This window comes from Pristiophorus japonicus, chromosome 1 (assembly GCF_044704955.1).
Source record: "Pristiophorus japonicus isolate sPriJap1 chromosome 1, sPriJap1.hap1, whole genome shotgun sequence".
NCBI classification, from domain to species: domain Eukaryota; kingdom Metazoa; phylum Chordata; class Chondrichthyes; family Pristiophoridae; genus Pristiophorus; species Pristiophorus japonicus.
The window spans coordinates 106,120,708-106,145,994 of record NC_091977.1 but is presented as its reverse complement, the minus strand read 5'-3'; the positions used below and the strand labels follow the sequence as shown (position 1 = coordinate 106,145,994).

Sequence of the window (25,287 nt, the reverse complement as noted above, 5' to 3'; positions counted from 1 at the left end):
ACAAAGACTGCCTACTTCCATCTCTGTAACATCATCGGTCTCTGCTGCTGCCTCAGCCCTTCTTCTGGTGAAAACCTCATCCATGCCTATGTAACCGCCAGACCTATCTATTCCAATGCTCTCCTGGCCGGCCTCCCATCTTCTACTCTTCAAGTCCCCGCTGAACATATTCTAACTTGCACCATCTGCCATTCACCCATCACCCCCGTGCTCGCTGACCCACACTGGCTCCCAGTCTGCCAACACCTTCAATTTAAAATTTTCTTCTTTATCTTCAAATCCCTTCATGGCCTCGCCCCTCCCAATCTGTGTAACGTTTTCCAGCCCTACAACACTCCAAGAGCTCTGCGTTCCTGCATCTCTAGCTTCCTGATGTCACAGAAGGGGGTGGTTCTACCTAAAACCAAGGCTGGGAACTCAACATCCAGGGGTATTCAACATTCAGGAAGGATATATAGAAACATAGAAAATAGGTGCAGGAGTAGGCCATTCGGCCCTTCGAGCCTGCACCACCATTCAATAAGATCATGGCTGATCATTCACCTCAGTACTCCTTTCCTGCTTTCTCTCCATACCCCTTGATCTCTTTAGCCGTAAAGGTCATATCTAACTCCCTCTTGAATATATCCAATGGACTGGCATCAACTATCACTAGGGGGGTAGTGCTGGACAGGCTAATGGGACTCAAGGTAGACAAGTCCCCTGGTCCTGATGAAATGCATCCCAGGGTAGTAAAAGAGATGATGGAAGTTATAGCAGATGCATTCGTTATAATCTACCAAAATTCTCTGGACTCTGGGGAGGTACCAGCGGATTGGAAAGCAGCTAATGTAACGCCTCTGTTTAAAAAAGGGGGCAGACAAAAGGCAGGTAACTATAGGCCGGTTAGTTGAACATCTGTAGTGGGGAAAATGCTTGAAACTATCATTAAGGAAGAAATAGCGGGACATCTAGATAGGAATAGTGCAATCAAGCAGACGCAACATGGATTCATGAAGGGGAAATCATGTTTAACTAATTTACTGGAATTCTTTGAGGATATAACGAGCATGGTGGATAGAGGTGCACTGATGGATGTGGTGTATTTAGATTTCCAAAAAGCATTCGATAAGGTGCCACACAAAAGGTTACTGCAGAAGATAAAAGGTACGCGGAGTCAGAGGAAATGTATTAGCATGGATAGAGAATTGGCTGGCTAACAGAAAGCAGAGAGTCGGGATAAATGGGTCCTTTTCGGGTTGGAAATCGGTGGTTAGTGGTGTGCCACAGGGATCGGTGCTGGGACCACAACTGTCTACAATATACATAGATGACCTGGAAGAGGGGACAGAGTGTAGTGTAACAAAATTTGCAGATGACACAAAGATTAGTGGGAAAGCGGGTTGTGTAGAGGACACAGAGAGGCTGCAAAGAGATTTAGATAGGTTAAGCGAATGGGCTAAGGTTTGGCAGATGGAATACAATGTCGGAAAGTGTGAGGTCATCCACCTTGGGGGAAAAAAAAACAGTAAAGGGGAATATTATTTGAATGGGGAGAAATTACAACATGCTGCGGTGCAGAGGGACCTGGGGGTCCTTGTGCATGAATCCCAAAAAGTTACTTTGCAGGTGCAGCAGGTAATCAGGAAGGCGAATGGAATGTTGGCCTTCATTGCGAGAGGGATGGAATACAAAAGCAGGGAGGTCCTGCTGCAACTGTATAGGGTATTGGTGAGGCCGCACCTGGAGTACTGCGTGCAGTTTTGGTCAGCTTACTTAAGGAAGGATATACTAGCTTTGGAGGGGGTACAGAGACGATTCACTAGGCTGATACCTTATGATGATAGATTGAGTAGACTGGGTCTTTACTCGTTGGGAGTTCAGAAGGATGAGGGGTGATCTTATAGAAACATTTAAAATAATGAAAGGGATAGACAAGATAGAGGCAGAGAGGTTGTTTCCACTGGTCGGGGAGACTAGAACTAGGGGGCACAGCCTCAAAATACAGGGGAGCCAATTTAAAACCGAGTTGAGAAGGAATTTCTTCCCCCAGAGGATTGTGAATCTGTGGAATTCTCTGCCTAAGGAATCAGTTGAGGCTAGCTCATTGAATGTATTCAAGTCACAGATCGATAGATTTTTAACCAATAAGGGAATTAAGGGTTACGGGGAGCAGGCGGGTAAGTGGAGCTGAGTCCATGGCCAGATCAGCCATGATCTTGTTGAATGGTGGAGCAGGCTCGAGGGGCTAGATGGCCTACTCCTGTTCCTAATTCTTATGTTCTTATGTTCAAACAACTCTCTGCAGTAGGGAATTCCACAGGTTAACAACTCTGAGTGAAGAAGTTTCTCCTCATCTCAGTCCTAAATGGCTTACCCCTTATCCTTAGACTGTGTCCCCTGGTTCTGGACTTCCCCAACATCGGGAACATTCTTCCTGCATCTAACCTGTCCAGTCCCTTCAGAATTTTATATGTTTCTATGAGATCCCCTCTCATCCTTCTAAACTCCAGTGAGTACAGGCCCAGTCGATCCAGTCTCTCCTCAAATTTCAGTCCTGCCATCCCGGGAATCAGTCTGGTGAACCTTTGCTGTACTCCCTCAATAGCAAGAACGTCCTTCCTCAGATTAGGAGACCAAAACTGAACACAATATTCCAGCTGAGGCCGCATCAAGGCTCTGTACAACTGCAGTAAGACCTCTCTGCTCCGATATTCAAATCCCCTAGCTATGAAGGCCAACATACCATTTGCCTTCTTCACCGCCTGCTGTACCTGCATGCCAAGTTTCAATGACTAATGTACCATGACACCCAGGTCTCATTGCATCTCCCCTTTTCCTAATCTGCCGCCATTCAGATAATATTCTGCCTTCGTGTTTTTGCCCCCAAAGTGGATAATCTCACATTTATCCACATTATACTGCATCTGCCAAGCATTTGCCCACTCACCTAACCTGTCCAAATCACCCTGCAGCCTTTTAGCATCCTCCTCACAGCTCACACCGCCACCCAGCTTAGAAACTTGGGGATTACACTCAATTCCTTCATCAAAATCATTAATGTATATTGTAAATAGCTGGGGTCCCAGCACTGAGCCCTGCGGCACCCCACTAGGGACTGCCTGCCATTCTGAAAAGGACTCGCTTATCCCGACTCTCTGCTTCCTGCCTGCCAACCAGTTCTCGATCCACGTCAGTACATTAACCCCAATACGATGTGCTTTAACTTTGCACATCAATCTCTTGTGTGGGACCTAGTCAAAAGCCTTTTGAAAGTCCAAATACACCACATCCACTGGTTCTCCCTTGTCCACTCTACTAGTTACATCCTCAAAAAATTCCAGATTTGTCAAGCATGATTTCCCTCTCATAAATCCATGCTGACTTGGACCGATCCGGTCATTGCTTTCCAAATGCGCTGCTACTTTATCTTTAATAATTGATTCCAACATTTTCCCCACTACCGATGTCAGGCTAACCGGTCTATAATTCCCCGTTTTCTCTCTCCCTCCTTTTTTTTAAAAAAGTGGGGTTACATTAGCTACCCTCCAGTCCATAGGAACTGATCCAGAGTTGATAGACTGTTGGAAAATGATTAATGCATCCACTATTTCTAGGGCCACTTCCTTAAATACTCTGGGATGCAGACTATCAAGACCCTGGATTTATCGGCCTTCAATCCCATCAATTTCGCTAACACAATTTCCCGCCTAATAAGGATTTCCTTCAGTTCCTCCTTCTCACTAGACTCTCGGTCCCCTAGTATTTCTGGAAGGTTTTTTGTGTCTTCCTTCGTGAAGACAGAATCAAAGTATTTGTTCAACTGGTCTGCCATTTTATTGCTCTCCATTATAAATTCACCTGAATCTGACTGCAAGGGACTAATCTTCACTAATCTAGACAGGAAGGAAAAGGAGGTGGCGTAGCGTTATTAGTTAAAGTGGGGATTAACGCAATAGTAAGGAAGGACATTAGCGTGGATGATGTGGAATCTATATGGGTAGAGCTGCGAAATACCAAAGGGCAGAAAATGTTAGTGGGAGTTGTGTACAGACCACCAAACAGTAGTAGGGTGGTTGGGGATGGCATCAAACAGGAAATTAGGGACGCACGCAATGAGGGTACAGCAGTTATCATTGGTGACTTTAATCTACATATTGATTGGGCTAACCAAACTGGTAGCAATATTGTGGAGGAGGATTTCCTGGAGTGTATAAGGGATGGTTTTCTAGACCAATATGTCGAGGAACCAACGAGAGAGCAGGCCATCCTAGACTGGGTCTTGTGTAACGAGAGGGGATTAATTAGCAATCTGGTCGTGCGAGGCCCCTTGGGGAAGCGTGACCATAATATGGTAGAATTCTTCATTAAGATGGAGAGTGACACAGTTAATTCAGAGACTAGGGTTCTGAAGTTAAAGAAAGAAAACTTTGATGGTATGAGACGTGAATGGACTAGGATGGACTGGAGAATGATACTTAAAGGGTTGACGGTGCATTGGCAATGGCAGACATTTAAAGATCACATGGATGAATTACAACAATTGTACATCCCTCTGTGGCGTAAAAATAGAAAAGGGAAGGTGGCACAGCCGTGGCTAACAAGGGAAATAAGGGAAAGTGTTAAATCCAAGGAAGAAGCATATAAATTGGCCAGAAAAAGCAGCAAATCTGAGGACTGGGAGAAATTTAGAATTCAGCAGAGGAAGACTAAGGGTTTAATTAGGAAGGGGAAAATAGAGTATGAGAGTAAACTTGCAGGGAACATAAAAACTGTCTGCAAAAGCTTCTATAGATATGTGAAGAGAAAAAGATTAGTGAAGACTACGCAGGTCCCTTGCAGTCAGATCAATTGAGCAAATACTTTGGTTCTATCTTCACTAAGGAAGTCCCGAATAACCTCCCGAAAATACAAGAGGAGCGAGGGTCTAGCGAGAAGGGGGAACTGAGGGAAATCCTTATTAGTCAGGAAATGGTGTTAGGGAAATTGAAGGGACTGTAGGCTGATAAATCCCCAGGGCCTGATCGTCTGCATCCCAGAGTACATAAGGAAGTGGCCATAGAAATAGTTGATGCTTTGGTGATCATTTTCCAACATTCCATGGACTCAGGATCAGTTCCTATGGATTAGAGGGTAGCTAATGTAACCCCACTATTTTAAAAAAAGGAGGGAGAGAGAAAACAGGGAATTATAGACCGGTTAGCCTGACATCGGTGGTGGGGAAAATGCTGGAATGAATTATTAAAGATGTAATAGCAGCGCATTTGGAAAGCAGTGACAGGATCAGTCCAAGTCAGCATGGATTTATGGAAGGGAAATCATGCTTGGCAAATCTTCTAGAATTTTTTGAGGATGTAACTGGTCGAGTGGACAAGGGAGAACCAGTGGATGTGGTGTATTTGGACTTTCAAAAGGCTTTTGACAAGGTCCCACACAAGAGATTAGTGTGCAAAATTACGGCACATGGTATTGGGGGTAATGTATTGACGTGGATAGAGAACTGGTTGGCAGACAGGAAGCAAAGAGTGGGAATAACTAGATAGTTTCCAGAATGGCAGGCAGTGACTAGTGGGGTGCCACAGGGTTCAAAGCTGGGACCCCAGCTATTTATAATATACATTAATGATTTAGACGAAGGAATTGAATGTAATATCTCCAAGTTTGCAGATGACACGAAGCTGGGTGGCAGGGCGAGCTGTGAGGAGGATGCTAAGAGGCTGCAGGGGGACCTGGACAGGTTAGGTGAATGGGCAAATGCATGGCAGATGCAGTATAATGTGGATAAATGTGAGGTTATCCACTTTGGTGGCAAAAACAGGAAGGCAGATTATTATCTCAATGGTGAAGGATTCATAAAAGGGGAGGTGCAACGAAACCTGGGTGTCATGGTACATCAGTCATTGAAGGTAGGCATGCAGTAAAGAAAGCAAATGGCATGCTGGCCTGCATAGCGAGGGGATTTGAGTATAGGAGCAGGGAGGTCTTGCTGCAGTTGTACAGGGCCTTGGTGAGACCACACCTTGAGTATTGTGTGCAGTTATGGTCTCCTAATCCGAGGAAGGATGTGCTTGCTATTGAGGGAGTGCAGCGAAGGTTCACCAGACTGATTCCCGGGATGGCAGGACTGACATATGAGGAAAGACTGGATCAGCTTGGCTTATACTCACTGGAATTTAGAAGAATGAGAGGGGATCTCATAGAAACGTATAAAATTCTGATGGGACTGGACAGGTTAGATGCAGGAAGAATGTTCCCGATGTTGGGGAAGTCCAGAACCAGGGGACACAGTCTAAGCATAAGGGGTAAGCCATATAGGACCGTGATGAGGAGAAACTTTTTCACCCAGAGAGTTGTGAACCTGTGGAATTCTCTGCCACAGAAAGTTGTGGAGTTCAGTTCATTGGACATATTCAAAAGGGAGTTAGATGTGGCCCTTACGGCTAAAGGGATCAGCGGGTATGGAGAGAAGGCAGGGGTGGGGTACTGAGGTTGCATGATCAGTCATGATCATATTGAATGGCGGTGAAGGCTCGAAGGGCCAAATGATCTGCTCCTGCACCTATTTTCTATGTTTCTATGTTTTTAAAACATCTTCCATCGGTAAAGCAGGGTAGTTAGAGATGTTAGATTTGGCCCGATATTGGATGGCTATTTGTTAGCAACTCAGTAGCTGCTTACACTGCTCGTAAATTTATGTTGTACAAACACTTGAGGTTAGAAATTGCCACAAACTGACTAGTATGGCAATTTCTAACAATCCTGACATACTGGCAGTCTCCATTACAGGTACTCTTAATGGACCAGGGAGTGAAAGCGGCTTAAACTGCTCCTGTTGGTGATCCCTCATTTGCGAGGAGTGAGGAATATTTTATAAATAAAACTGTACTTGATCAGCTACTTCGGAGTGTTGAACTTGCACCCAGCACGTTTTGATCTCACATCACTTTCAAATGTAGTCGCGTTTCAAAAATAAGCATGGAATGACAACAATGCTGACATACATGGAACAGTTACTGGCATAAGGAAAATGTAAACAACAGATGCAAGTATTAATTTAACAACTTTGCAGTTGATAAAGCTAGAGTCGCAAACATCATTTTTGTGATCCTTCCCAGGAGCAGTCATACAAGACAATAATAATTGACATTTAATAAATTTCAGCAACTGAATATATGCAAATCAAAAGTGTACAAAATGTTCGTAAAGTGCTATAAAGGTACAGCAATTCCATTGCAGAAATATTTTGCAGTGATCCACTGTACTGGAAACTCAAATCCAATCGGACTTCAACATTAACATTAATAGTTTGTATGATGCATGAATTCTTAATGTATGAGTGAAACCATTAAACTCTATCGACCATTCAATCACAGTGGAACTGTGCTCGGTTAGAAAATAACTGGGAGATGCAGGACTACAAATAAAATATCCACAGAAAATGCGGGAATAAAATCAGATCAGGCAGCATCTGTGGAGAAAAAAAAAAGGTAACATTTTGCGTGTGTACCCTTTGTCAAAAAGTTTTGATGAAATGTCCACACCTGAAACAGATCTGTTCCTTCCACAGATGCTGCCTGGCCTACTGAATGTTTCCTCTATTCTATGTTTTTGTTTCATTTCCAACATGTGCAGTTTTTTTGCTTTTCTCTCTAAGCATTCAACCCACTCATAGCATGTGAAAACATTTGGCCGAACAGAGCTAGACAAAGTCACTTTTTGCCTTTGAATTGATCCGTGTCATTTCAATTGCCATTTCTTTGCGTCATCACCATGCAGCTGTCTAATTAATCTCAAACGGTACTGTATGTTCAGCATGTTACCAATTCCGTTTTCTCATCACCAAATTCAAAACTGATAGAATACGCGAATAAATAAAGTTAAATTACTATAATACCAGTGCTAAAAGGCGTGATGCTATGTAGTCACTAAAATTAATTCCAAAACAGAATCCTACCTGATGCTTGTAGGACTGAGAAAGGGAATGCTGCTAGACAAAACATAAGCAGATTAAAAATGGTCAAAGATTTGTGCGACTGCAATGCCTATATATACTGACTTAAACCAAAGTCACTTTGAATTAACATTTGCAATGTAGAGCAGATAGGATTAATGTATTACACGAGTAGGGGCACTATGCTGATCGAACCTGTGGAGACCTTGCTCCAGAGCTTGATACTTGTTAAACTATTTTTCTCTAAACAGGAAAGACTTTAAGAATGCAAGTGAAACAGAAGCCCATCTACTTAACTTGAATCTCTACCTAACTCAATGTGACAATCACTCTCTCACTTCCATTTGCATTTTAAGTTATTTTTAAAATAAAAATTTAAATGACTCAACCAACTCTGCAATAAGAAAGAATGTGAAATGGGTAAAGTAACATTGCAACCTATATAAAATATAGATCATATTCATTTACATATAGATATAATTTCTTATTTCCTACAACAAAGATAAGCTCATACGGTGGAGTATGGCATTAGATCCAGTATGACACCATAACTTCCTATGCCTGGTGGTAACAAAACGGATCAGGAGTTAAAATCCAAGTACTACATTTACTATTCTTTTACTGCCATACAGCCATTAAAAGGCCACTGTTTCCTTGGGCAGCTGAGGTGATCGATTGCCTTGGGCAGCAGCCTCATCAATAAATGTAAATTGGGATCTTGTAACACCATGGAAGAAGCAAGGAGCCTAAACAGTTCAAGTGTAACATTTATTTTATATAACCTTTATACTGATACTGATCACAGGATACCTTACAACTCCTGGTCCAAAGCCAAGGTTCAACAGCCAGGAACCCAACACGTCCATAGCACACAAGTGGCTTTATTTCCAGTCAGATTTGCAAGTTGTTGAAATATAGTATGATATTAGACCCACGTGATACCTTCAATCATATGGTTTTTAATTACTTCCATCTACATCACTGAAACAAATATTAAAGGTCCTTACTCTTGCATTGCCACCCTAACAATTGGCAACAAATTGGAAATGCTCTATGCCAACTCATAGATGGAGTGATTCCCTTTGATGCTAGCCTTGGACCCCAATGCTAAACGGAGTTCCTTCTACAGACTGCCTCCTCCCCTGAAGACTGCACAAACTCGGTATTGAGCCTAATAGATAGTAAGGAGGGAGACCACTCTTTATGCTCTATCCAGTTCTTTGCAGCTGGAGGACAACAATTTGTATTTATATAGTAACCTTTATTGTAGCAAACTGCCCAAGGTAGTTTATAGGGGATGGAAATGGCACAACTGGTGAATGCTTGGTTAACAACAGGAGCAGCAAGGGCTAGCCCACACTGCGATGTGTGTGCGCACTAGGTCCGTGCAGCAGAGCAGGTCTCCAGTCGTCTTGAATAACCCTTGCCACTGGACCAAGAACTAGCTCTGTCACGCCCATGTGGTGGCTGGTGTGCAACGGCCACTTCATGTAAAAAAAATCCACGCACAGGCATCTTCCACCCTTCAGGATGTAGTTCAAGACCTGAAATATTAGGTCCTTCATTGAAACACCTATGAACTCATCCTTTTTTGGCATGGAAGCAAGTCATCCTCGATTCAAGGGACTGCCTATGGTGATGAATAATATTCTCAAAGCAAACTTTTTCAAAGGTGGAGAGAGATGTGGAGAGTCAGAGTTTAGGAAGGGAATTCCAGAGAGAGTAAGAAGGCTAAAGGCTCTGCCACCAATGGTGAGCAAAGAGAGGCCGGGATGAAAAAAAAGGCCATTCAGAGGAGCAAAGAGTGTGAGAAGGGATATAGGGCCGGAGAAGGATTCTGCGATTAGGATTAGCTGAGGAATTTTAAAGACAAAGATGAGTATTTTAAACATAATGCATGAGGACATGAAGCCAATGTACGTCAGTGAGTCCAGGAGTGAAGGGCAATTTTTGAAGAACTTGGATTTTATGGAACGTGGCGGATGGGAGACTGGCATGGAAGACATTGACAAATTAAGTGAAAGGTGATAAAACGTAGATAACTGTTTTAACAGTTGTGGAGATGGGGGGCGGTGGCGGGCGGTGCAGAGGCAGGCAATGTTGTAGAGATGCAAGTAAGTCGTCTTGGTGATGAATAGAACTAATCAACAACTTGAGGTGCTCATGGTATTGAGAGGAATGGCGGAGAGGTAGAGCTGAGTGTCATCAGCATGTATGTGATGCTGGCTCCGTGCATGTAGATGAGGAAGTGGCCAAGGATAGATCCTTAGAGGACTCTGCAGGGGACAGTGTGGATCAGAGAGAAAAGTCATTGCTGGAGATGCACTGCTGTATTTGGGAAAATAGGAGTGGACTCACACAAGGTCAGCCACAGAGCTGGTCAACAAAGATGAGACCATGGTTGATTCAATAGAATGCTGTTAAAGGGCTAAGGAGACAAAGGAGGGTTAGTGCACCATGGACACAGTCACTAAGGATATCATTCATTACTTTTTTTGAGAGTTTTGAGAGAGATAGAAATGGAGCTCACAACAATATTTAAGGCCCTTAAGGAGGAAAGGAATATTAGAAATGGGACAGTTAGAGAGGACAGAGATGTTGAAAGTAAACTTTTTGAGGAGCGGAATGATGACAGACACTTCGAAAGATAGAGGGATGGTGCATGAGTAAAGACAGCCATTTAGAATGTTAGCATGTATTGAGGGGTAGTTAAGTGGTCAGATGTTGATGAGATTAAGGTAGCAGGATGGGGTCTCGTGAGAGACAAATTTTCTTGATAGGGCAGAAGTTGAGATGGAGAGGAATTGCAGACTGACAGGGAATTAGAGGTCGGGAGGGTGGGATACTGGGGAAAGGTCTGGAGTAGTGGGGAGAGAAAGTAGCGGCAGAAGCAGCTGCCTGAGAATTTCATATTTACACTTGGTAATGAAGTTGGGACTGGAGGTGTTGGGTGAAAGGGGTTCGAGGAGGTGATTCATCATGGAGAAAGGAGCCTCGAGAGGTCGTCGCCCTTAAGAATTATTTGGCTAAGATACAGCAGTATCCAACACAGCCAGATCGGGCAATTCATAACTAGACCAGTCAGACGCCAGATGGACTCGAGTTCAGTGGCCATTTTTCAACTGAAGAGTCCAGAATAAAATAGCATCCTTGCCAGAAGATCTGAAGCAGCTGCCCTCTTCCATTTCATTGTTTGCCGCACTCAGCCCTGATTGGTACAGGAGCCTCTTTGTGTTTTACATTAGCCAATACCAAAGGGAATGGGTGACGGCCAGACAGAAGAGGAGGACCAGGCAGGTAGTGCAGGAGTTCCCTGAGTGCATCTCGCTCTCCAACCAGTATTCTGTTCTGAGTACTGGTTCCTCTGGGGAGTGCAGCCTGAGCCAAGTCCAGGTGGCCAAGCTGCACAGGGGGGTGGGGGGGGCGGGGAGGAAGAAGAGTGGAAGAGCTATAGTAGTAGGGGATTCGATAGTTAGGGTAGCAGACAGGCGTATCTGCGGCCGCAGATGTGACTCCAGGATGGTATGTTGCCTCCCTGGTACTAGGATCAAGGATGTCACTGAGCGGCTGCAGGACATTCTGAAGGGGGAGGGTGAACAGCCAGAGGCCGTGGTCCATATCGGCACCAATGACATAATTAGAAAGAGGGATGAGGTCCTGCAGGCACATTTTAGGGAGCTAGATTAAAAATCAGGACCCAATAGGTAGCACTCTCTGGATTACTCCGGGTGCCACGTGCTAGTGAGTACAGAAAAAGAAGGATAAAACGGATGAATACGTGGCTGGTGCAGGAGGGAGGGCTTTAGATTCCTGAGTCATTAGGACCGTTTCTGGGGGAGGTGGGACCTGTGAACAGAGCCGGGACCAAAATCCTCGCTGGGGGGTTTGCTAGTGGTGTTGGGGAGAGTTTAAACTAGCTTGGCAGGGGGATGGAAACCTGAGAGCAATGTTAGAAGGAAAAGAAGTCAAGCTGGAAATGAAAGACAGAAAATTAGTAAACGAATTTGGACGGCAGAGGAAACAAAGGCCAAAAAATAGACAACAAGGCAGTTTTAGCAATGCTAAATGGTATATACTTTAAGGAAAGGAGTCTAACAAATAAGGCAGATGAGCTAAGGGCACACACAGATAGATTACGATATTATAGCCATTACGGAGATATGGCTGAAGGAAGAGTAGGAATGGCAGCTCACCATTCCTGGTTACATGGTTTTCAGGCAAGATAGAGAGGGGGATAAAAAAGGAGGGAAGTCGCAGTATTGATTAAAGAAACAATTACAGCTGTGAGGAGGGATGATATGTTAGCGGGATCATCAAATGAGGCCATATGGGTTGAACTAAAGAACAAAAAAGGGGCAATCACACTGCTGGGAGTGTACTATAGACCCCCAAACAGTCTAAGGGAGATAGAAGAACAAATTTGTGGGCAAATTTCGAAGAAGTGCAAAAACAATAGGGCAGTAATAGTGGGGGATTTCAATTACAATAATATTAACTGGGATACTACCAGTGTAAAAAGTACAGAGGGCACAGAATTCCTAAATTGCATTCTGGAAAACTCTTTTAGCAAATACGTAGCAAGCCCAACTAATAGGGGGCAGCTCTGGATTTAGTGTTAGGGAATGAAGTTCATGTAATATGCTTCAGAGACATGGACTATGACAGCAGGCGCCTCAAAGCACTGGAGAAGTACCACCAACGCTGCCCCTGCAAGATCCTGCAAATCTATTGGCAAGATTTGCTCACCAATGTCAGTGTTCTCGCTCAGGCCAACATCCCCAGCATCGAAGCATTGGCCATGCTCGATCAGCTCCGATGGATGGGCCACATCGTCTACATGCCTGATACTAGACTCCCAACACAAGCGCTCTACTCAGAGCTCCGACATGGGCAGCGAGTCCCAGGTGGGCAGAGGAAACGCTTCAAGGACACCCTCAAAGTCTCTTTGAAAAAGTGCAACATCCCAATCGGCACCTGGAATCCCTGGCCCAAGACCATTCAAAATGGAAGAGAAGCATCTGGAAAGGCGGCGAAGACCTCAAGTCTCTTCGCTGGGAGCACACGGAAGCCAAGCGCAAACAGCGGAAGGAGCGCACGACAACCCAAGTGCCCCACCCACCTGTGCCTCCAACCACCGTCTGCCCCACCTGTGACAAGAGACTGTAGGTCCCGCATTGGACTCATCAGTCACCTTAGAACTCATTAGTGTGAAAGAAAGTCATCCTCAACTCCAAGGGACTGCCTAAGAAGAAGACATGTAATTCAGGGTAAACATGTTTCCACAAAGAGAAAGGGTAGAACTGCCCAGATGACAAGGTGCATACAGGGTAAGATAAGGCAAAAAAGGGAAGCCTGTATCAGATATCGTGAGCTCAATACTGCAGAAAGCCGAGAAGAGTATAGATAGTGCAGGGGTGAAATTAAGAAGGAAATTAGGAAAGCAAAAAGAGGGCATGAAAAAATACTGGCAAGTAGAATCAAAGAAAACACAAAGATGTTTTACAATAACATAAAGAGCAAGAGGATCACTGAGGAAAGACTAGGGCTTATTAGGGACCAAAATGGTGATGTGTGTGGGGAGGGGGAGGATGTGGGTAAGGTACTAAATGAATACTTTGTGGCTGTCTTTACAAAAGAGGGGGACGATGCAGACGTTGAAGTTCAGGATGAAGATCGTGAAATATTGGACGGGTTAAACATAGTAAGAGAGGAAGTATCACTGACTGCAAAAGCTTCTATTGGTTTGTGAAGAGAAAAAGATTAGTGAAGACAAATGTAAGTCCCTTGCAGTCAGAATCAGGTGAATTTATAATGGGAAACAAAGAAATATCAGATCAACTGAACAAATACTTTGGTTCTGTCTTCACTAAGGAAGACACAAATAACCTTCTGGAAATACTAGGGGACCGAGGGTCTAGCGAGAAGGAGGAACTGAAGCAAATGCTTATTAGTCAGGAAATTGTGATAGGGAAATTGATGGTATTGAAGGCCGATAAATCTCTAGGGCCTGATAGTCTGCATCCCAGAGTACTTAAGGAAGTGGCCTTAGAAATAGTGGATGCATTGGTGGTCATTTTCCAACATTTTATAGACTCTGGATCAGTTCCTATGGTTTGGAGGGTAGCTAATGTAACACCACTTTTAAAAAAGGAGGGAAGAGAGAAAACAGGGAATTAGCCTGCCATCGTTAGTGGGGAAAATGTTGGAATCAATTATTAAGGATGTAATAGCAGCGCATTTGGACAGCAGTGACAGGATCAGTCCAAGTCAGCACGGATTTATGAAAGGGAAATCATGCTTGACAATTCTTCTGGAATTTTTTGAGGATGTAACTAGTAGAGTGGACAAGGAGAACCAGTGGATGTGATGTATTTGGACTTTCAAAAGGCTTTTGACAAGGTCCCACACAAGAGATTAGTGTGCAAAATTAAAGCACATGGTACTGGGGGTAATGTATGGACATGGATAGAGAACTGGTTGGCTGACAGGAAGCAAAGAGTAAGAATAAACGGTTCCTTTTCAGAATGGCAGGCAGTGACTAGTGGGGTACTACATGGTTCAGTGCTGGGACCTGAGCTATTTACAATATACATTAATGATTTGGATGAAGGAATTGAATGTAATATCTCCAAGTTTGCAGATGACACTAAGCTAGGTGGCGGTGTGAGCTGCGAGGAGGATGCTAAGAGGCTGCAGGGTGATTTGGACAGGTTAGGTGAGTGGGGAAATGCATGGCAGATGCTGTATAATGTTGATAAATGTGAGGTTATCCACTTTGGGGGCAAAAACAGGAAGGCAGGATATTATCTGAATGGTGACAGATTAGGAAAAGGGGAGATGCAATGAGACCTGGGTGTCATGGTACATCAGTCATTGAAAGTTGGCATGCAGGTACAGCAGGCGGTGAAGGCGGCAAATGGCATGTTGGCCTTCATAGTGAGAGGATTTGTGTATAGGAGCAGGGAGGTCTTACCGCAGTTGTACAGGGTCTTGGTGAGGCCACACCTTGAATATTGTGTACAGTTTTGGTCTCTTAATCAGAGGAAGGACATTCCTGTTATTGAGGGAGTGCAGCAAAGGTTCACCAGACTGATTCCCGGGATGGCAGGACTGACATATGAAGAAAGACTGGATCGACTAGGCTTATATTCACTGGAGTTTAGAAGAATGAGAGGGGATCTCATAAAAACATATAAAATTCTGACGGGATTGGACAGATTAGATGCAGGAAGAATGTTCCTGATGTTGGGGAAGTCCAGAACCAGGGGTCACAGTCTAAGGATAAGGGGTAAGCCATTTAGGACCGAGATGAGGAGAAACTTCTTCATTCAGAGAATTGTGAACCTGTGGAATTCTCTATCACAGAATGTTGTTGAGGCCAGTTCGTTAGATATATTCAAAAGGGAGTTAGATGTGGCCCTTACAGCTAAAGGGATCAATGGGTATGAAGAGAAAGCAGGAATGGGGTACTGAAGTTGCATGATCAGCCATGATCATATTGAATGGTGGTGCAGGCACAAAGGGCCAAATGGCCTACTCCTGCACCTATTTTCTATGTTTCTATGTTTCTATTAAGGGGTTTAGCATCCTTGAAAGTAGATAAATCGCCAGGACCAGATGAAATATATCCGAGGCTATTAAGAGAAGCAAGGGAGGAAATTGCAGAGGCTCTGACCACCTATTTCCCTTAGCAGAGGGGTCAATAACCAGGGGGCATAGATTTAAATTAGTTGGTAGAAGTATTAGAGGAAGATGAGGAAACATTTCTTCACCCAGAGGGCGGTGGGAGTCTGGAGCTCACTGCCTGAAAGGGTGATAGAGGCAGAAACCCTCATCACATTTAAAAATTACTTGGATGTGCACTTAAAGAGCCGTAAGCTACAGGGCTACGGACCTAGTGCTGGAAGATGGGATTAGACTGGGTAGCTCTTTTTCCACCGACACGCTGGGCCGAATGGCTTCCTTCTGTGTCTTAATTTTCTATGATTCAATGAAAGATATTGGAGCAATGCTATCATGGGTGTAATTTTGCACTTTGTTGAAAGTAGAACCAGTCAGGAGCAATCAGCATCGAAAATGCTAACTGGTGCATAGTCAGTAGCAACCAGCACTGACCACATCCTGCTCTGCACCCAGCCTCCTGAACCAGCTCCAAGGGCCATCTCATTCCAATCAATGCCAAAGTGATGCAGATGAAATACTGCACTCCTTAAATCAAGATGCGCAGCCAAATCTCTCAGGTTCCGGGACTATTCTGTACACACTGCTCACTTCAGTGGCATCTTCTCATCTTTAATGCCTGAGTGTAACCCCTGCAGTAGATGAATTCTTGAGCATTGGGTTTTAATAAGTTCAAAAAGAGAAACCATGACAGCAAAATCGCATATCCTCCAAACAGCTGAGTGGACAATGGCACGGCCCAGTGTAGCATAAATCAGTAAGATTCCAAGTTCTATGTAGTGAATTAGGTCCTCTATCAAGGCAGCAGCAAGGCAGCTACAATTGACTTGAGTAAGGGAGGGATTAAAAAAAAAAGTAAACCAAAGTTCCTACTCCTGATTCTTATACACGGGTTGCTGCTGGAAAGTGTCAGCGAAAATTTTAAACGACACCAAAGAATGACTAAGAAAGCAATAAAGAAAGGAAAGATAGATTATGAAAGTAAACTTGCGCAAAACATAAAAACAGATAGTAAAAGCTTTTACCGATATATAAAACGGAAAAGAGTGACTAAAATAAATGTTGATCCCTGAGAAGATGAGAAGGGGGATTTAATAATGGGAAATGTGGAAATGGCTGAGACCTTAAACAATTATTTTGCTTCGGTCTTCACAGTGGAAGACACAAAAACCATGCCAAAAATTGCTGGTCACGGGAATGTGGGAAGGGAGGACCTTGAGACAATCACTATCAATCGGGAGGTAGTGCTGGACTGGCTAATGGGACTCAAGGTAGACAAGTCCCCTGGTCCTGATGAAATGCATCCCAGGGTATTAAAAGAGATGGCGGAAGTTATAGCAGATGCATTCGTTATAATCTACCAAAATTCTCTGAACTCTGGGGAGGTACCATCGGATTGGAAAGCAGCTAATGTAACGCCTCTGTTTAAAAAAGGAGACAGACAAAAGGCAGGTAACTATAGGCCGGTTAGTTTAACATCTGTAGTGGGGAAAATGCTTGAAGCTATCATTAAGGAAGAAATAGTGAGACATCTAGATAGGAATAGTGCAATCAAGCAGATGCAACATGGATTCATGAAGGGGAAATCATGTTTAACTAATTTACTGGAATTCTTTGAGGATATAACGAGCATGGTGGATAGAGGTGTACCGGTGAATGTGGTGTATTTGGATTTTCAAAAGGCATTCGATAAGGTGCCACACAAAAGGTTACTGCAGAAGATAAAGTTACCCAGACTCAGAGGAAATGTATATGCATGGATAGAGAATTGGCTAACTAACAGAAAGCAGAGTCGGGATAAATGGGTCCTTTTCAGGTTGGCAATCGGTGGTTAGTGGTGTGCCACAGGGATCGGTGCTGGGACCACAACTGTTTACAATATACATAGATGACCTGGAAGAGGGGACAGAGTGTGGTGTAACAAAATTTGCAGATGACACAAAGATTAGTGGGAAAGCGGGTTGTGTAGAGGACACAGAGAGGCTGCAAAGAGATTTAGATAGGTTAAGTGAATGGGCTAAGGTTTGGCAGATGGAATACAATGTCGGAAAGTGTGAGGTCATCCACCTTGGGGGGAAAAAAAAACAGTAAAAGGGAATATTATTTGAATGGGGAGAAATTACAACATGCTGTGGTGCAGAGGGACCTGGGGGTCCTTGTGCATGAATCCCAAAAAGTTCGTTTGCAGGTGCAGCAGGTAATCAGGAAGGCGAATGGAATGTTGGCCTTCATTGTGAGAGGGATGGAGTACAAAAGCAGGGAGGTCCTGCTGCAGCTGTACAGGGTATTGGTGAGGCCGCACCTGGAGTACTGCGTGCATTTTGGTCACCTGACTTGAGGAAGGATATACTAGTTTTGGAGGGGGTACAGAGACGATTCACTAGGCTGATTCCGGAGATGAGGGGGTTACCTTATGATGATAGATTGAGTAGACTGGGTCTTTATTCGGAGTTCAGAAGGATGAGGGGTGATCTTATAGAAACATTTAAAATAATGAAAGGGATAGACAAGATAAAGGCAGAGAGGTTGTTTCCACTGGTCGGGGAGACTAGAACTAGGAGGCACAGCCTCAAAATACGGGGGAGCCAATTTAAAACCGAGTTGAGAAGGAATTTCTTCTCCCAGAGGTTGTGAATCTGTGGAATTCTCTGCCCAAGGAAGCAGTTGAGGCTAGCTCATTGAATGTATTCAAATCACAGATAGATTTTTAACCAATAAGGGAATTAAGGGTTACGGGGAGCGGGCGGGTAAGTGGAGCTGAGTCCAGGGCCAGATCAGCCATGATCTTGTTGAATGGCGGAGCAGGCTCGAGGGGCTAGATGGCCTACTCCTGTTCCTAATTCTTATGTTCTTATGTACTAGGCTGATTCCGGAGATGAGGGGGCTACCTTATGATGGTAGATTGAGTAGACTGGGTCTTTACTCGTTGGAGTTCAGAAGGATGAGGGGTGATCTTATCGAAACATTTAAAATAATGAAAGGGATGGACAAGATAGAGGCAGTGAGGTTGTTTCCACTGGTCGGGGAGACTAGAACTAGGGGACACAGCCTCAAAATACGGGGGAGCCAATTTAAAACCGAGTTGAGAAGGAATTTCTTCTCCCAGAGGGTTGTGAATCTGTGGAATTTTCTGCCCAAGGAAGCAGTTGAGGCTAGCTCATTGAATGTTTTCAAATCACAGATAGATAGATTTTTAACCAATAAGGGAATTAAGGGTTACGGGGAGCAGGCGGGTAAGTAGAGCTGAGTCCACGGCCAGATCAGCCATGATCTTGTTGACTGGTGGAGCAGGCTCGAGGGGCTAGATGGCCTCCTCCTGTTCCTAATTCTTATGTTCTTATGAGTCAAATAGCCTGCAATGCTCACTATCTAGGCTCACACTTATTGGCCCCAAGTTTCCACATGATTTGCTCCTGATTTTTAGGAGCAACTGGTGTAGAACGGAGTATCTTAGAAATCGGAATTCTCCACATTTAGTTTTCTGCAGTTCTAGTCAGGTAGAACAGTTTCACTTTGGAACAGAATTTTTTTTTCAAAAGGGGGCGTGTCCGGCCACTGACGCCTGATTTGAAAGTTTCCACAGTGAAAACGTACTCCAAACTAACTTAGAATGGAGCAAGTGAAGATTTTTGTACGCTTGAAAAAACCTTGTCTACACTTTAAAAAATCAGGCGCAGGTTACAAATTAGGCGTCGGGAACGAGGTGGGGGGGGGAGGGGGGGAAGGGAAGTCATTAAATTCTACAATCAATCCTTAGTTATACTTATACAAATATTATACAAATAAATCCAACCTGAATAAAAATTTATAAGCAAAGAAAAGATTAAATAAACCATGTTCCTACCTGTGTGAAAGTGCTTCAGGCAGGCCTTTCAGGCAGTGGTGTGGCGTCAGTGTCTCTCGACGGCAGGGGCAGGCAGCAAGCAGCCTTCCAGCTGAGCTGCGGTGCTTGAGGCAGGCCTTCATTCCCCGCGAAGATGCAGCACCCAGACGGACTTGAGGCCATTCGGCCATGGGATTGCAGCGGCGTCAGTGGCTGGCCGGGAGCAGCAGCAGCCTTCGAGCTGAGCTGCAGTGCTTAAGGCAGGGGTGTGGCGTCAGTGTCTCTCGACGGCAGGGGCAGGCAGCAAGCAGCCTTCCAGCTGAGCTGCAGTGCTTGAGGCAGGCCTTCATTCCCCGCGAAGATGCAGCACCCGGACGGACTTGAGGCCATTCGGCCATGGGATTGCAGCGGCGTCAGTGGCTGGTCGGGAGCAGCAGCAGCCTTCGAGCTGTGAGGGGGACTGACTGAGGCCATTTGGACAGGGAGAGGCAGCCACATCGACATCTTTATATTTAAATTTGCAGAATGGGTGCACCACATATTATGCAATGGTTTGCTTCCTCATGCAAGAAATTCCTTGTTCTTGATGGAAGTTGATCCATTGCAAAGTTGAATTGGCACTTTTATTTCTCCAAACACACAGTCCTTAATTTGCAGGCACCAGTTCTGCAAGTTTAGCAGTGAAAAGCTGAACTCACTGATTTCAGCAGGTGATTTATTCAGCAGTGCTGCTAAAAGCACTCCCTCACACACAGAAATATCAAGAAAATTAAAATACACGCCTTTGCAGGGGTCCAAGAAACAAATCTTCACTTTTTCTGCAGCACTTTTAAAAATGGCCGAGTGCCAATGTTTACTTCAGACTGCGCGAACGCTCCAACGCGCACGCGCAGGGTTGCCAGCACCAAAAGCCTCATTTAAATTGTACCCGCCCCCTCCTACTTACAAAATCGGCGCGAGTGGTAGGCTCCGCCCCCTGTGCGCCGCTCCAAGCAGACATAGAGCTCCAAGGAGCTCGAAAATACCGCATTTTCTTTTCAGGCGCTGTTTTCGACACGAAAAACAGGCGCCCAGCTCTGAGGTGCGCCTTTTTCGCCGCGTGTGGAAACTTGGGGCCAAAATGTTACATGGTTGAGGTAACAGGACGCTTCTGGCATCTATGAATCCATGCTCTACCAGAGTTGGCATCTTCAGGACAGGAGGGGAGAAAAAGCACCCATTCATACTGCGTTTACAATATGTATCGATGGACTTTACTTGACGACTCAATGGTGATACACTCAAGCATCTAATGCGGTGCTTGAAATCCCGTGATTTTGACCTTATGCAATGGAAAAGAGAAAAACAAGTTCTACCAACAAGTCAAACACAATGTTTGAATAGCACAATGAACATGGAAAGAGAAGGTGAGTGAGTCTACTGCAAGGAAAATAACACAAAAGCTATGGGAGAAAGTTGCTTTTTAAAAAAAATACAAGAGCATATCACGCATAAAACATACATGAAGTCACTGACATCATCTCTTGAAAAGCTAGTGGATATATCCAATTAATTTTTCCGATACTAATTTGGACTTATTCCCATGTTATATGGCAGATACTGAAATGAGAAATATGCATATTCCCATAAATTTTACAACATTGCTAAAGTAGGTACTTGAATGATAGCTACTGCAGAAAACACAACCACAGTAAGCTAAATTAAGGGATGTCGCTTCATGTGCAAAATGTTCCTAGTAGGCTCATGCAAAGACAAGTAAGCAACACAACATCTAAATGTTTTGCACCATAATTTACCTTAATTTCTTAGTTACCACTTCCTTGGCATTATTGCATAATCTTTCGAGACAATTGGTTTAAAGTTACAAACACAGAATTATTTCTAACTTCAGTTTTGTGCTGTTTTTCAAAAACATGTTTCATGTTACTGAAAATACAAGCTCTAAACAATCCCAACTTAGTTTGGTGCTTACGTTCCTGTGGAGTATAGTTGTGGATGAGGTATCTGGGGCTCGAAGTGTATTTTCTGTCAAAAGAGCTGGCCATCTCTGTTGCAGACTGTCAGATTAATTTTGACGATGCACACTACCAACAACCACTGAATCATTACTTTTTAATAAGTTGCCAAAGACACAGCAGAGGTCAGAGAACTTTGTTTTGGAAATAAACATGACCTAGTAAACTATATGGACAGTTGACTCAACAAATTTTATTTCCAACTTGTCGAGATATTGTCATGGTGCCAAAAAAACTTTAAAAGAATGTGCAGAGAACATCTGATACCTCCCATACACGCACACACAAGATATTTGATATTGCAATCAACAGTTATGGGTCTGATATTCTATAACTCTATTTTATTCCCAGCAGAAACTTCTCATAGTTCCCAGTAACTAGTGGGGTGCCGCAGGGATCAGTGCTGGGACCCCAACTATTTACAATCTATATTAATGACTTGGAAGAAGGGACTGAGTGTAACGTAGCCAAATTTGCTGACGATACAAAGATGGGAGGAAAAGCAATGTGTGAGGAGGTCACAAAAAATCTGCAAAAGGACATAGACAGACTAAATGAGTGGGCAAAAATTTGGCAGTTGGAGTATAATGTTTGAAAGTGTGAGGACATGCACTTTGGCAGAAAAAAATTAAAGAGCAAGTTATTATTTAAATGGAGAAATATTGCAAAGTGCTGCAGTACAGCAGGACCTGGAGGTACATGTGCATGAAACACAAAAGGATAGTATGCAAGTACAGCAAGTGATCAGGAAGGCTAATGGTATCTTGGCCTTTATTGTAAAAGGGATGGATGAGACAGGTAAGAAAATCTACAAATCAAAACCAGCAACCACAAAAATTAACCAAATTATTGAATTGTTTTTCAGCACCATCATTCATGAACCAGCAAGTTCCACAAAACTGGAAAATTTACTTAAATCCTTTCAACAATACGTTGTTTCCTCACACACCAAATATATTTGCACAAAAATAAAATTTATATCATAATCAATACATTTAAAATGACATGCTTTTGGGGAAAAAACAAAACCTACCCACAAAGATGTGTTAGAATGCTTTAAAAAAAAATCCTCATGCAGGTGCTGGGGTGCGAGTGATGCTCTGTTCCGAAAGGTTTGATTATTCAAAAGATTCTGATGCCAAAATGATGACTTTAAGCCCTGATATGAATGCTCGGAGCTGAAATCTGATTGTTGACCTCCATATTTAGACCTGTAACATTGAGCTCCCAGTATGTACAGCGGATACAGGTGCACCGCCTAAAATCCATAACCCTCGGGACCAAGGCCATTCCGGATTCCTGGCTTTCAATTTGTTTTCTGGTGTGACGAATCCGGAAACACCCAAGCCCAGGTTCGGGTATTTCTGGATTTCGGAACGTCAGAAGGGGGGGGGGGGGGGGGGGGGAGGGGGATTCCCGCCGAAGACCTGTTCAGGCTGCCCACCCCCACCAAGGAAGATGTCGTCGGGCGGGCCACGCCGAGGATGTTGTCGGGTGGGCGGGCAGGCCCCGCCAAGGAGGTATTTGGGCGGGCCAGCGAGGAAGCCCCAAGGTAAGGGCAGCGGCGGTGGGGCGAGGCAAGGCCCGAGGTCAGGCAGTGGCAGGGCCCAGAGGTCAGCAGGGTCGTCGGGTACAGATTCCGGAACATTTTATGGATTCCGGACAACCCTGCCACCGATCGGTCCAGAGTCCGGATTCTCGAACATTCTGGATTCTGGAATTCCGGATTCTCGACGCTGCACCTGTACCACCATGGAATGGTTTTAAAAGTGAAGGTCTCCTGAAAATTGAGGAATACTATTAGTTTAATATTAATAAAATAAAATATTTACAATAGCAATGTTAAAAGACCATTGTAATCAGTGAAAACATGCAGGTAAAACTTTGCCCCAATTTGTAAATTTAAGATATAATTCACGTTGAAAATGTTGTTGCATTATTACATGCAGCACTGACAAATATGATGAGAGGCTCTTTCCTTGCCAAAATTATGATAACACGTCAACATAAATGATTCCAGGCTTTTTTTTAAAAATAAAAATGTATTTTATTTCCCATACTACTGCCATTTACACTAAAGTCCATCTGACTAGCTGCCGTACAATAATGGAAATAAGGTTATGTGTAAAAGCATACACGTCAGTTATTACCATTAGTGAAGATAAAATTATATAACTCCATTACAATAGTAACTGGGAAAATTGATTCATTGTATTTATATCTAAAATAAATGAATAGAAAACCATTTTTAGGTAGCGAGTGCTGCCAATTAAATATACACTTTCTGCAAACACTACATCATCACATTAGCAGAAATTGTGGGGAATCAAGGGTCTAATGAAAATTAAGAACTGTAATTATTAGTAACGAAACAGTAAAGAAAGTGAAGAACTGGAAAAAATAAATGGCATTAAAGCTGACAAATCCCCTGAACCTGAAAGCTACATACTAGCGTTTTAAAAGAGAGATGGCTACAGAGATAATGGATGCACTGGTTTTCAAATTCCAGAATTCCCTAGATTCTAGAATGATCCCCGTGGTTTGGAAGGTAGCAAACGTAATCCCGCTGTTCAAGAAAGGAGGGAGAGAGAAAATAGGGAACCATAGGCCAGTTAGCCTGATATCAGTAGTAGTATTGAACCTCCCTTATCCGGAACCCTGGGGACCTGGCCTGTTCTGGATAAGGGATTTTTCTGGATCACGGGTGGTCACGTTAAATTGGATGGTACAGGTACTGAGCAAGGGGATAGCGGAGCTGGCTGGCTTGTGGCTAGGTTTGTGGTAGAGAGATCATTGGGGGGGGGGGGGGGGGGGGGAACGGTGGATCGCAGGGTCAGGCCAGCGATTGCGGGAATCGGCAGCGAGGAAAGACTTCAATTTGTTCATGTCAGAGTTCTACACGTGCGCCACCTAGTGCGGGGCAGTTCTGGACGAGGAGTGGTTCCGGATAGAGAATTCTGGATCAGGGAGGTTCAACCTGTACCTATTATTAAGGATGTGTTAACAGGGCACTTGGAAAAGCACAATGGCCCGGATTTTGCCATCAGTAGGACAGTGACCTCCTTTCAAATCCACAGCAAGTTTGGGATTTCCGCATGCACTTGCGCATGCGCGAAATCTGGAACTTGCGGTTCGTCAACGTACGCGTTGACAGGCCATCCACACAGGCCATGAAAAAGCAATTGTTGGCGCTGAGTTGGGCTACTTGCCCCTTAACTGGCCAGAAATTATGCACGGAAATGTTATAGTTGGGCTTGTTTGCATTGGCGTAAGGGATACCTCAGGTATGATTGGAACATTTTCATATTGGAAATTATACACATACACTGTATCAAATGAGCTTCTGCAAATATTGGCCTGGATTAGAGTTTTAATGATGTTGAAAATGATCAGAAAATTTTTTAGTGAGGTTGGCAGAATGAAGCTAGTTACGAATTAAATTCTAATTTTTTAAATTGTAACTGAATCAGATTTCGGGATTCCATTACATCTTATTATGGGATTCCCTTTGGAAATGTTTAAAAATCAAAATCTATTTTGTGATTGGAGGACCAGGCCCACGTGATCCCAGGGACATTGCCACACACCTGCATCCCCGGCATCTATGGGCCATTACACTGCCCTCCACCTCGCATCCTCATGCCGCAAGTTTTCGCAGCATCACCGCCATCAGGTAGGTGCGTATTTCTTTTGCGGGCTTGAGGCATGCTCCGGTACCCCACTGACTGCAATTTTTGGTCCAATATGATTAGGCAGTCAACACTGTCTTATGAAAAGGAAATGGAGTTTGACAAACCTATTAAGAGATGTTTGAGGGTGTAATTAGCAGGGTAAATAAT

General features: G+C 43.9%; 1 protein-coding gene across 10 annotated transcripts in view; it reads right to left on the bottom strand.

Moving 5' to 3' along the window:
* agtpbp1 (ATP/GTP binding carboxypeptidase 1) overlaps positions 1-25,287 on the bottom strand; it is a 492,848-nt gene that overhangs the window by 351,891 nt on the left and 115,670 nt on the right. For 7 of the 10 annotated variants that reach the window (XM_070882177.1, XM_070882142.1, XM_070882182.1 and 4 more), the window contains one exon: positions 7,934-7,966. The exons of 1 other annotated variant lie outside the window; for it this stretch is intronic. In XM_070882177.1, coding sequence (XP_070738278.1) covers positions 7,934-7,966 — 33 coding nt within the window. Of the gene's footprint in view, positions 1-7,933; positions 7,967-21,229; positions 21,283-25,287 lie in introns of those variants that run through there. 2 more of the 10 variants (XM_070882206.1, XM_070882161.1) reach the window with 2 other exon arrangements.